Source organism: Trichechus manatus, unplaced genomic scaffold, assembly GCF_000243295.1.
Source record: "Trichechus manatus latirostris isolate Lorelei unplaced genomic scaffold, TriManLat1.0 scaffold00006, whole genome shotgun sequence".
NCBI lineage: Eukaryota > Metazoa > Chordata > Mammalia > Sirenia > Trichechidae > Trichechus > Trichechus manatus.
This window is the reverse complement of record NW_004443942.1, coordinates 14,309,982-14,321,477: the sequence shown is the minus strand read 5'-3', so window position 1 is coordinate 14,321,477 and position 11,496 is coordinate 14,309,982. Positions and strand designations below refer to the sequence as shown.

Genomic DNA, 11,496 nt, shown 5'->3' with positions numbered 1-11,496 from the left:
GCTTTGCATTTTTTTCCCTAAATTGTTCTTTAAACTTAGCAGCAGTTATGAGCAGGCTATCACTGAAAGATGGAGCTTGACTCAGAAACCTACATCCTGACTTAAAACTCTAAGGAAACATATCCCAGAAAATCTAATGAATACCATATTCTGCCATTAAGCTTCAAGTGGCTAAAAAGGCTGTTTTTCTCAAGCATAGATTTGGTTTGGTGGCACATCCATAAGCTAAATTCACATAAAAGCTACAAACTAAGTCAAATAAACCCAAATTAATGTATTTTTTACAAAAGGATAAATAGAGCGTTTTATTAACACTTTTTTTGCAGCAACAAAATGACAGTCCACATCTTTTCATTCAACACAACAAAAGCTATGACCACATTACATCACTTGGAGACACAAAGCAAAAGATATTTTTATTTTTCTTATGGTCAAGAATGGTTTGCGTTTTTTAAACAAACTTTATGTTTTATCTTTGCAGTAGCAGGGCCTCCAGTCACTAGCACAATACAATGAACAGATCAAATATTCAGAAGAGACAATTAAATACACCAATAATATTTTGATTTGAATTGGGAAATGCATTATTATCGTTTTAGAACATTGAAGAGATCTGATGTTAACTTTTTAAAAATAAAAAAATCATTCCAACCACCCAAACAGCTACCACAAGCAAAATGAAGGTAATATACAGACAGGAAATTTTATGCATTGCACTTATTGCTTGGTACACAAATGTTGCAATTCCTGCTGAGTTATATTAAGAAATGGCAAGCAAAATGTCTCTTCCCCATCTAAAATTCTATGACTTTATGAAAGTAGAAATTGCAATCCCCTACCCCAACATTAGGTGTATGCTATTTTTGGTTTTGTGTAAAGATTGTTTATTATGTTTTGTGCATGGATATGTATTATATAGATATAACTTTAATATAATTTATTGTCCTATATATTTTAGACAAATATCTTTTAAATGGGACTTTAAATAATAAAATTGTCTACTTACAATATCTCTATTAAGTTTATCTTTTCATATTATATATAGCACTGTGGCACAAGTTTCATATAGTATTTAATTATTAAGGACGAAAGGTATCTAAATGATTTTCTATTTTCTTTGTTTTTAATATTGCATTTTAAGGGCTATATCTCTTTAGTAAATTTCTTATTAGATTCTTAAAGGTGTATATATCTTTTTTTTCCTAATGCAAGTTACAACCAGTACAAAGTTGTAATAAAAATACACTGAAGTCTGTTTCTTTTTTATATTTTTTGCAAAAAAGTTATCTGATATGCTACATGAAAAGTTGGATTTTACTAAAATGTGAAGTGCTTTATACTGTTAGGTAAATGAATGGAAGAACATGAAGCATACCCCTCATTTTACAAGGTCTCTTTCACAGAAATATTTGTGCCCAAGCGTTTCATATAAAACACTGCAAGTTATTCCTTTTGAGGTACACCAAAATATCTCACATTATATAATCTCAATAATTCTTCAACACATCTTGCTAGTTGCTAGCTCACAATATACTTCTCTGATTGAGAGATATCCCAATTACATGATTTACACTCAACAAATGTTGCCAATGCCTGATGCAGCAAACATGACAGCTTCACTTTTTGTTAAACATGACTTTTGTGTGATATCTTGCTATACAGTGTAACAAATATATATAAGTGCATTTTTCATGATCAATTAGCTTTGGCTTCCTAACCTTTGTAATATGGAATGTGCCACCTGCTTTTGTTGTGCTTTATTAAATGGTGATGCTTTATGAAATGGTGATGAACCCAGTGAGTAACTACTTGCTTGTACAATTTTGACCAGTCAACCTGTAAATCACAAATGCTAGAATGGATGACCTGAATGAAAATGATGGAATTTCACAACTTCTACAGATTGCACTTAATGGTAACTTCATGGGATTGTTTTCATTTTTACAGCAAGACTTGCCAGGTTGATATGTTAACATGTTTATACCACATTATTTTAAATTTTTGTGCAATCACAATTAATGTAATCACAAACACTAAAAATAAATCTAGCAATTAGCTTTGTTATGAATAATCATTTGAGTCCTTATAGGTGTATGAGTCTTGTACTTCTTCTTGTACAAATTCCTCTTTCTTTTCCCATCCATTGGGCCAACCTCCATTGGCCTGTGTTGTGGCACCATAGGACTTAGTGGTACCATAATTTATATAATTTTGAGTAATGTCCCCTGTTTCTTCATCGAGTTCATCTTCATGGATAAATCCACACTTTTCTTCACTTGTTTCCTCAGGGTCTGCCCAGGGTTGCTTCTCTCCTGAGGCAAATACTGCATAAAATATAACTCCGCCATAGTGGACTAGAGCTGCGATCAGGAAGACATACTGCCACTCTTCACGTGACTGCAGTGACAAAAAGTGACACTGTGAGAATAAACTTCCCATGACTGAAAGCTTAACATCTTCACTGCATACTCCACTGTCGAGTTTTTCGTAAAACCCTATCTTAAATGGAAACCTAGGTTGTGATTATATAAAGCCAATATGCTAATAGAAACCTTCTAAAATGCCATGATTTTCATTATTTAAAATTTAAAAAATGTTAAGGTTCTGAAATAAAACTCCAAATATATCTATTGTCTGTTAATTTTTTTTATCATAATCTCTCTTTTAATTTCCATTGATTTTAAGTATCTTTCTCTCCCCTGCCTTTTAGTTCCTTCTTGTAAACTCTAATTTTGGAACTCTGTATATAAACTCTATAAATAAGCCATAAAAATATCCTTCCATGGATAACTGAAGAGGAGTCTATATTGAGGTTTACAAATAAATCTCAGAAGACTTCTGCTTGCCTTTTCTAATACTCTAGAAGCAAAAGGGTATTCACCACACCAGGGATATCAGAAATCTTAAAATGTGCTGAGAGGTTGGGGAAGTAAGCTCCCTCAGAGTTCTTGGGGAGATATTTTCTTCTGAGCCTCAGTTATCTTCCCTACTCAGAAGTGGGGTAACTGCTCCAGAGAAACACTGCTAAAGAGGACATACTAACTCTTTTCCCAACCATGACAGAGAATCTTCTACAACTGAGATTTGTTTTGCTCCCTCTTACCTTATTCTTTGTCATTGCACCAACGATGATGGGGCAAACCATTCCTGACAATGTGCCAACACCATTTGAAATGCCCATTAAGATACTGGCATATCTTGGAGCAATATCTAAGTGGTTAACATTGAAACCTGAAATACACACATAAGCTTTCACTCAGAGAATCCTAAACCTCTTAGAAGTAAGTGTCTATAAAATATTGTCTACCATACTCACCACAACTTCTTACAAGTTACTGAGTACTTAGCATTTGCTTAGTAACTACTTTCTGATGATTAAGCTCAGGGATATGATGAGAATGGAATGAGGTATGGTTTCTCATCCAGTATTTACCAGTAACGTGGATTAAATAATTCTCCTCCACAGAGAGAAGAAAATATTTTCACAGTCTACTTTAACCAGAAAAAAAAAGGGGGGTGGGGTGGGAGAGGGGAGGGGTAAGAAGGGGAAAGCAAGCAGTATCAAATCTAAAACATTTTTTATTTTTCTTTTCTGGTGGAACTATGTTGAGAAAACCTTTTCAACAGTCAAAATATCAAAGAGGAAAGTAGAAAATATATGTCTATTATCAAAAGCCAAAAATCAGGATGTTGCAAGCACACACACAGAAAAGTATCTTACCAGATATAGCAAATCCACTGAATCCCACTGCAAGTACCAAGAATGAGATAGCTACTCCTCTAGTATGAGAATAGCCAACGACCAGAAGCAGTGTTGCTTCCATGCCAAAACCTTCCGAAGCAAACATACGGAAACAGCTGAGAAATTCATGTAAGTTTTACAAATGAGCCAAAAGTGCTAAAAATGTTCATACTTATTGACCTAGCAATTCTACTTCAGGGACTCTATGTTAAAAAATAATAATAGTAGTAATAGTTTTTGCACTGAGATGATTGCTAATTATGATGATTAGCCCTCCTTGTATTATTAAACATCAAAAGCAACCTAAAGTTTCAATGGTGGGAAGGGTGAAGTTAGTTACAATAAATACAGATGATACACTATTAGGTGCCGTCGAGTCGGTTCAGACTCATAGAGACCCCATGTACAACAGAACGAAACACTGTCCCAGTCCATTGGACAATGTTCCTCTGCCATTCATAAGGTTTTCACTGGCCAAATCTTTTAGAAATAGATCGCCAGGTCCTTCTTCCTAGTCTATCTTAGTCTGGAAGCTCCGTTGAAACTTGCCCACCATAGGTAACTATGCTGGTATTTGAAATGTCAGTGGGATAGCTTCTAGTATCACAGCAACACACAAGCCACCACAGTACGACAAACTGACAGACGCATGGTGGGATACGTTACTGCGGAGTTATAAAGAGTTTGCAGTGTGACGGGAAAACAATTTTTAAAGAACAATCAAGAAACAAATTTAACTACAACTATGTAATGTAACATGCATAAAATGTTATTCACTCAAGTAGTTACGAACTTAGTGAAGTGAAAAGCATGCCCTTAATGCCATTTATGTACTTACCACCACAATTCATGATCTTTCTCACGGTAGTAGTTGAAAGAATTTGCTTGCTTCTTAGAAAATCTGCAATTTGTCCTCCAATAGGCACAATAATTGTCATTACTAAGTGTGGTACAGCAGACAGCATGCCAACCTGATGGAAACCAAGAAGGGGAGGAGTATACATGACCATAAATAATGTGACTTCACGATCTTGGTTTTCTGAATCCAACATATACTCTTTATAGACAAAGAAGGAAAAAAACTGTCTCCAAATGACCACTTAAGTAATAACTACAATAGAAGAAATTAAAATTAAAAAAAAATCTGAGTGAATTTACTTTGACCCCTTTTATCTTTTAGATGAAGGGAATACTTATTTTTCACTGTGTTTTGAGTCAGTAAATGTTGAGCTTATGAATCAACCATCCTTAAACTCACAGAGCAAATCACATTTATGTGTCTACTTTATGTTCTTAATTATGTTTGTACAAATTCATCAACAGAAGGAGTGAGGAAGAGAGAGAGGAAGAGGGAAAACTGGAGAGAATGGGGAAGAGAGAGAGGAAAAACATTCTACAAACCTTGAAGAGACTGTATTTGAAAAACTCATTTTTAAATTCATAATAAAGTAAAAACTTTAACTTCATCTTAAATATTTTTTTTCTTGTGAGTTTTACAGCATGATTTTAGTTTCTATAGATTATGAGCCCAGAAAAAGCAGATCAATTCTTCCATTTATCCATTTTCTATGTCAAGTAACAATACTTGGTCACATTGCCATAGAGTGGTGTATGGTTTCTATATAAATTTTAGACTAACAGCCCAATCAAAAACCTAACCAACCAGTATCAGTTCAACAAGCATTTATTACCATTAATTATGTGCAAGACATTGTTCTAGGAACTATGAAGGCAGGAAGTATGAATAAAGTGCATTTTACGTGTATATTACTACGTACATGGACTTGGCAAATTTTGAATGTAAACATATATAGGAAGTTTCTTACTAAGTATACTTTAAAGGACAGTGCCTGGCATGTTACATGGTAGCTACTAGATATTATTGGTGTATACGTATGTCTTTCCAATTAGATTTTTGTAGGTTTGAAACAAGGATTCTGTTCTATTTTACAGTGGTATAGTGTAGTGATCATAAACTTGGTTGGGTTGGTGTGATGATTAATTGAAATAGTGAATGATTCTAAAGTAGCTTAGAGTAATTTAACTTTCCCTTCGCCCCCAGATGGAAGTTACTACTATTTTATTCCCATTGCATTGAAGAAACTGTGACTTAGAGTAGTTACATGACCGTCAGAGCCAAGTTTTGAGTCAGTTCTGAGTTCAAAGACTGAGCTCTTTCTTAACCACTGTGTGTGGCACCACTGCTCTTTGAGAGAGAAAAATCAAATAAAACCAGACAACATATATGGATGTGCTCAGTTTAGCTCAAATCCTGGCATTTAGGAACCCAATAAGTGTGAGATAAATAAAGGTAGAAGCTGAACTAACATTAGGCTAAACATCATTGCTTTTGTGAATAACATCTTGAAAAAGTGATTCTTTATCCTTAACTGAAGTAGACACCTTTAAAGCAATCAATGTGTGGAAAGACATCTTTGAAACATTCTGAAAGGCACCATGTTAGGATGTGCATGTGGTATTTGTAATATTCATTAGAAGTAGAATAAAAGGTTGAAAGTGACCTGGGTTTCTTCAGTCCACAAAATTGGCCTTCATTTTGACCCAGAATTTGAGATTTGTCAAAAGTTCGTAAATTGAACATCCTCTGCTATTTACTATCTACTCAAAGAAACATCTGATTACTTCATTAAATTTGCTCTCTCAGCAAAATGTGTGTGGAACGCTCTATGGGAAATGCAAAGAGGTAACAACCGAGGTTGAATAAACATAAATTTTGGGATATTTTAGCCCAGCCCTGGTGGCACAATGGTTAAGAGCTCAGCTGCTAACGAAAAGGTGGGCACTTCAAACCCATCAGCTGCTTCTTGGAAACCCTATGGGGCAGTTCTACTCTGTCCTATAGTGTCACTATGAGCTAGAATCAACTCAATGGCAACGGGTTTGGCTTTGGTTTTTTGACTTGCGTTTGAGGATACTGAATCTCCCAGTTTCCTAGGCAATATGTAGACATATTCTTCATGTGATCTCAACAGGGTCACAGGAGTTTAGAACTTCATGAAAATTATTCAACTGTCTTCTCAGCTTTGAGTGACTTATGATGAGTAATCATTTACCACATGGTCAGAATGATCAAAACCTTCTTACTGTATCATTATTCATGATAATTGCACAGCAATTCGCTCATTAAGGTTTTGCAAGAGTAGGCTAAATGTTTGGAGTCAAAAACTGATTGACTCTTCATAGATATCCCAAATCATTAGACTTTACCTCACCCTCCTCTGTGCTTCTCTGTGTCACAGTCTAGACTTCCTCTTTCCCCAGTGGATCCATATCCTGTTCAGAAACTGGCTGGTATCCCAGAGCAAAGAGCAGCCACTCAACACTAATCTTCCTCTAAATATGAGACTGAAAATGAATGACTGTCTCTTCTCATTTGGCTAGCTCCAGTAATCTGATGTCTCAAACCTGTTCCTGATTAATTTTACACTGTCTTCCCCCTGATAAGCCATTCTCAAGGAGCTAAAAATTTTACATACGAGCATAGGTTAAGATATATCTATAATTCTTCCTTAACTGAGCCAATATGCCTGGATTGAATATTAAGCCATAGCTCTTGTAGTTTTGTCGGTAAGATACCCAATTTAACAGAGATAGAGAAGAACTAGCTCCCATGTAAATATTTGGTCTCACGTAAATTTTGCTAAAAATTCTGATAGAAGGTATTAATATCATTATTTTATGGATAAGAAAATTAAGGTTTCAAATTAATCAGAAAACGGCCTAAGGTTATGTATTCATAGGTTGTTGTGGAGCTTGCTTGGATTCAAAGCTGTATCAGCAATGATCCAAAGCCCATGCTCTCTTTTCTCATCACTTCCTCTAAACATTTTTCAGGTGAGAGGCTTTTTTTTGCCAGTCTATTTAAAATCTTCAAATAAATCTGTGTGTGTAGCATTTGTCCAAGGTTTTAGTTAAAAATATAACAAATGAATCAAATCAACCCATCTGGTTATTACAATTAGCTTTTGCAAAATGTCATTGCTTTTACTCAAGCATTTTCAATTAATTGGAGCCACAGGGTGAGAATGACCACACAGTCTCATTAACATCAGTTGGCTCCTTCACTCCCCCCACGACACCTGACTTTATTAATAGCCTCTCAGTGTCATATTCGTCCTAGATTATGAAAATGGACTCGCACCTCCAGCAGCCTTTGTTGAGAAGTGTAACACCTCTCAGAGCTCCCAAAGGGTACCCTGCGATGTTTGATCAGCTCCAGGGAGAAGAGCCCAGCCTGAAGCAGCCATTCTTCTCAGGGATGGAGGAAACAGTTTCCTTAGAAACAGGGATTACAAAAGAGCTCTTAGAATAGCTACTCCTATACTCGGATTTTCTTTAGTTCCAGGCCTTGGATAGTCTTTCAAGTAGAGGCATAATATGAATAGTGAGCCCAGCTGGACTTATGTAATGACATGAAGAGAAATAGCAAAACCACTGCCATTACAGACAAGTGTATTTAGGATTTAGCAAAAGGTCTGGCACATGGATGACTTTCATCAAATACATTCTAAATGCTTGAATGAATATGTGGTTTACCTGAATTTGAAATGGTACAGATAAGAGGAATATAAACAACTCTCAAAGGATCTGAGCCTAAATTTGATTCTGGCATTTATTATCAGCATGCTCGTGGCAATTTCAATATTTTCCCTCATTTTTGTTTCACTGTTAGTTAAGTGGATCTTATGATAGCTATCCAACGGGTCGACCAAATAAGGTTGTTCCTGGGTGTGAAAGTATAACTTTAAACTTCAACCTCCTATGTAAATATAGAGTAGTATTCTTATTTCATTTTCATTTTACCTGTATCTAAAAAAATCTCAGAATTATTACATTTCCATAGCCACATACAAATGGCTGTGGCACTTCACATGTTGTGCTGTATTAGTAACTTATTTTTTTGTCTACTCCACCAAGCTGTGAAGTCTTGGAGGACAGAAACCATATTTTATTTCTGAATGCAACATAAAGCTTAGCATATCATGTTCAATGAAATGCTTGTTAAATGAATAAATTGGATGAACAAAATACAAGACTTTTTCTGCATGTTTTTTGCTATTCTCATATCTTTTATCTGCACAGATCTCTTAAAGCATTGAAGAGGAAGAGTTAGACTGGTAATAATATAAATATAACTTCATTATATAATAGAATACTTTTTCCCTCACTGTTATGTTGTTACTGACCTGAGACTTAAAGGCAGCTTTGTTTTATTGTAGGAAGAAGGCTATACTGCTGTCCACCCCAACTGGGATGTAAGCTCCATAAGGGCAGGGGCTGATTCTGTGTTGTCTGTATTCCCTGCACCAGTTGTTTCCCATCAGTTATTTGTTGAATGAATAAACAAAAGAATGAATGAATAACTCATAAAATTTAGAAGATAAAATCTTGGCAGAGGAACTTGATATTCACTTAACAAATACAAAAGTCTTCCAATATTTAAATAACAATATTTTCTACATACCTTGCTGATTTCAAATCCAAAGACCTCCTCAAAATATGCTGGCTGACTAATAAGCAGTAAATAAAAAGTCCAGCTTCTGCAGAAGTTTGCCACAATTATTGCATAGACAGGCATAGATGTAAAAAACTTCCTCCATGGAGTCTTGAATTTCTGAAATCCCAAAAAGAGAGTCATTCTGACCATTAAAATATTTTCTGACATAAATGGGAATGATAGAGTACTCTGCATCTTCAGGATGAGTATGGCGTGGCATGAGGAACATGTGGGCAGGACGTAGGAAACCATTAACTGCAACAATCCAGGTAGGCTTAGCTACATGACTAATTAACAGAAGAGAAAACATTAAGTTATCAGCCTCTCCAGCTTTAGGAATACACAAGGTTACATGTTTATAGAGAAGTAATTTCAAAAGCACAAAGTTTTAGTGTCTAAGTTTTGTCTTGTTTTTCATTTTTGGGGGGAGAGGGGAGTGTTGTTTTTGTTTTTCATTGTTATGGCAGTGATCATGCTTCAGCTAAAACTCACTGTCAAATCAGTGACCTTGTTGGTATCCAAAGGATTTTACCCAAAACTTTCTGAGAATTTAAAATAGTTGGAAGGATAAAGATAAGAAAAAATTAAGAATGTAACACTCCAGAACCTACCTAAAGTCAATGATTCCACTATCTATCTATAAATTATCTCGATAGCCAATGGGTATCACGTGTGACACCGGAGTGCAAAGTTCTGTAAACTCACAAGTGTACATAGCTGGGTTATAGAATCTGGCCACCCAGCACGCTCTGAGCCTGCCATAACTAGTTATTTATGATATTCATAAATATTTGATATTTACAAAATTCAGGCTGAGTTCAAATTCAACTTAAATATAATTGCCTTTGTTTATGACACCTATTAAAAAAATCAGACCTAGTTTACATAAAGATCCTGTATATTCCCAAATATAAAGCAAGGATTTCCTCCCAAGACTAATATGTCAAAACTGTCTCTCATATTTTAGAACACTTTCTCGATTATGTTATTTTGAACAAAATACCATTTGAGAAAGAAACAATAGACTAAAATAACTTTGTTTAATGCTAGTTTGGGACACCTGACCTATCCAAATTGGTAAGAGAAGAGGCAAAAAATTTTTGACACAGATTTAGTAATTATTCCTAGAGGTAAATCCTCAAAATTGCAAGTATTGATTGTGACTGTAATTAAGCCTTTTAAAGATCACTTTGAAAGCAGTATGATAAGTTACACTGTCATCGTCATAAATGCATATAATTCAAAAGAGAAACCAAACCAAACCAAAAATCTGTCCTAATGGTATATAAATGAGTACTGTGGCTTAGAATAGAAATTTACAGTGACTGCCACATAGATGGATTCAAAAAGTGCTATTGCTCAAAAATTTCAATATACTCTGGGGAAACTCTTATGTCAATGATAATAAAAATGGCCAAATATAGGAAAGTCTGCATTATAATATACTTTTATAGGAAATGACTTCAGAATATTAGAAGTAAAAAACTTTTTCTGCTAAGGTGTTTCTTTTATTCATGCCAAGACCACTTCCACTGGAAAACTTCTATTCTTCAGGTGGTAAGGCACTTCATCAAATGTAAAAGTATCTAATTCTGTACCTTAAAAATTATTAGGCGCCAGAGAGGGGAATATGGTATTGTGATAACATTCTGTTTATTGAACTGGGTGTTGGTTTTCGCAGATGTGTTTAGTTTATAAAATTTCAGCAAGCTGTCTGCTTATGATTTGTGCATTCTTCTATATGTATGTTATATTTAAATGTAAGAATTTTAAAGAAAAAAGATATTTAAGAGACGTTAGAGTTAACTGCAATGTGTGATTCTTAGTTGAATCCAGACTCAAAACAAACAGCTATGAAAGACATATGAATTAAACCAAACCAGTTGTCCTGGAGTAGATTTTGACTCAGAGCAATCCAATACGTGTCAGAGTAGAACTGTGCTCCATAGGTTTTCAGTGGTTGATTTTTTGGAAGTAGATCACCAGGACTTTCTTCCGAACCCACTATAGACAAGCCTATATTTAGCTTCTCCTCACAGCAACTGCTGTGAGTCCCTGGGTGGTGCAAATGGCTAAGCACTCGATTACTAGCTGAAAGGCTGGTGGTTCTAATTCACCCAGAGGCACCTAGGAAGATTGGCCTGGCAATCTGCTTCCAAAAGGTAACAGCCTTCAAAAACCCCCTGGAGCAATTCTACTCTGCATACATGGGGTTGGCCTGAGTCAGAATACACTC

The 11,496-nt window shown here is 35.3% G+C and overlaps 1 protein-coding gene across 1 annotated transcript in view; it reads right to left on the bottom strand.

The window, feature by feature from the left end:
* Nucleotides 1-1,951: 1,951 nt before the first annotated feature.
* Nucleotides 1,952-11,496, bottom strand: part of SLC17A6 (solute carrier family 17 member 6) — a 49,131-nt gene continuing 39,586 nt past the window's right edge. Inside the window, exons 8-12 of the mRNA XM_004369717.1 lie at nucleotides 9,228-9,377; nucleotides 4,581-4,713; nucleotides 3,722-3,832; nucleotides 3,104-3,231; nucleotides 1,952-2,397 (exon numbers count right to left, since the gene is read on the bottom strand). Of these exons, the coding sequence (XP_004369774.1) occupies nucleotides 2,062-2,397; nucleotides 3,104-3,231; nucleotides 3,722-3,832; nucleotides 4,581-4,713; nucleotides 9,228-9,377 (858 nt within the window). The 3' untranslated portion in view covers nucleotides 1,952-2,061. The remainder of the gene's footprint in view (nucleotides 2,398-3,103; nucleotides 3,232-3,721; nucleotides 3,833-4,580; nucleotides 4,714-9,227; nucleotides 9,378-11,496) is intronic.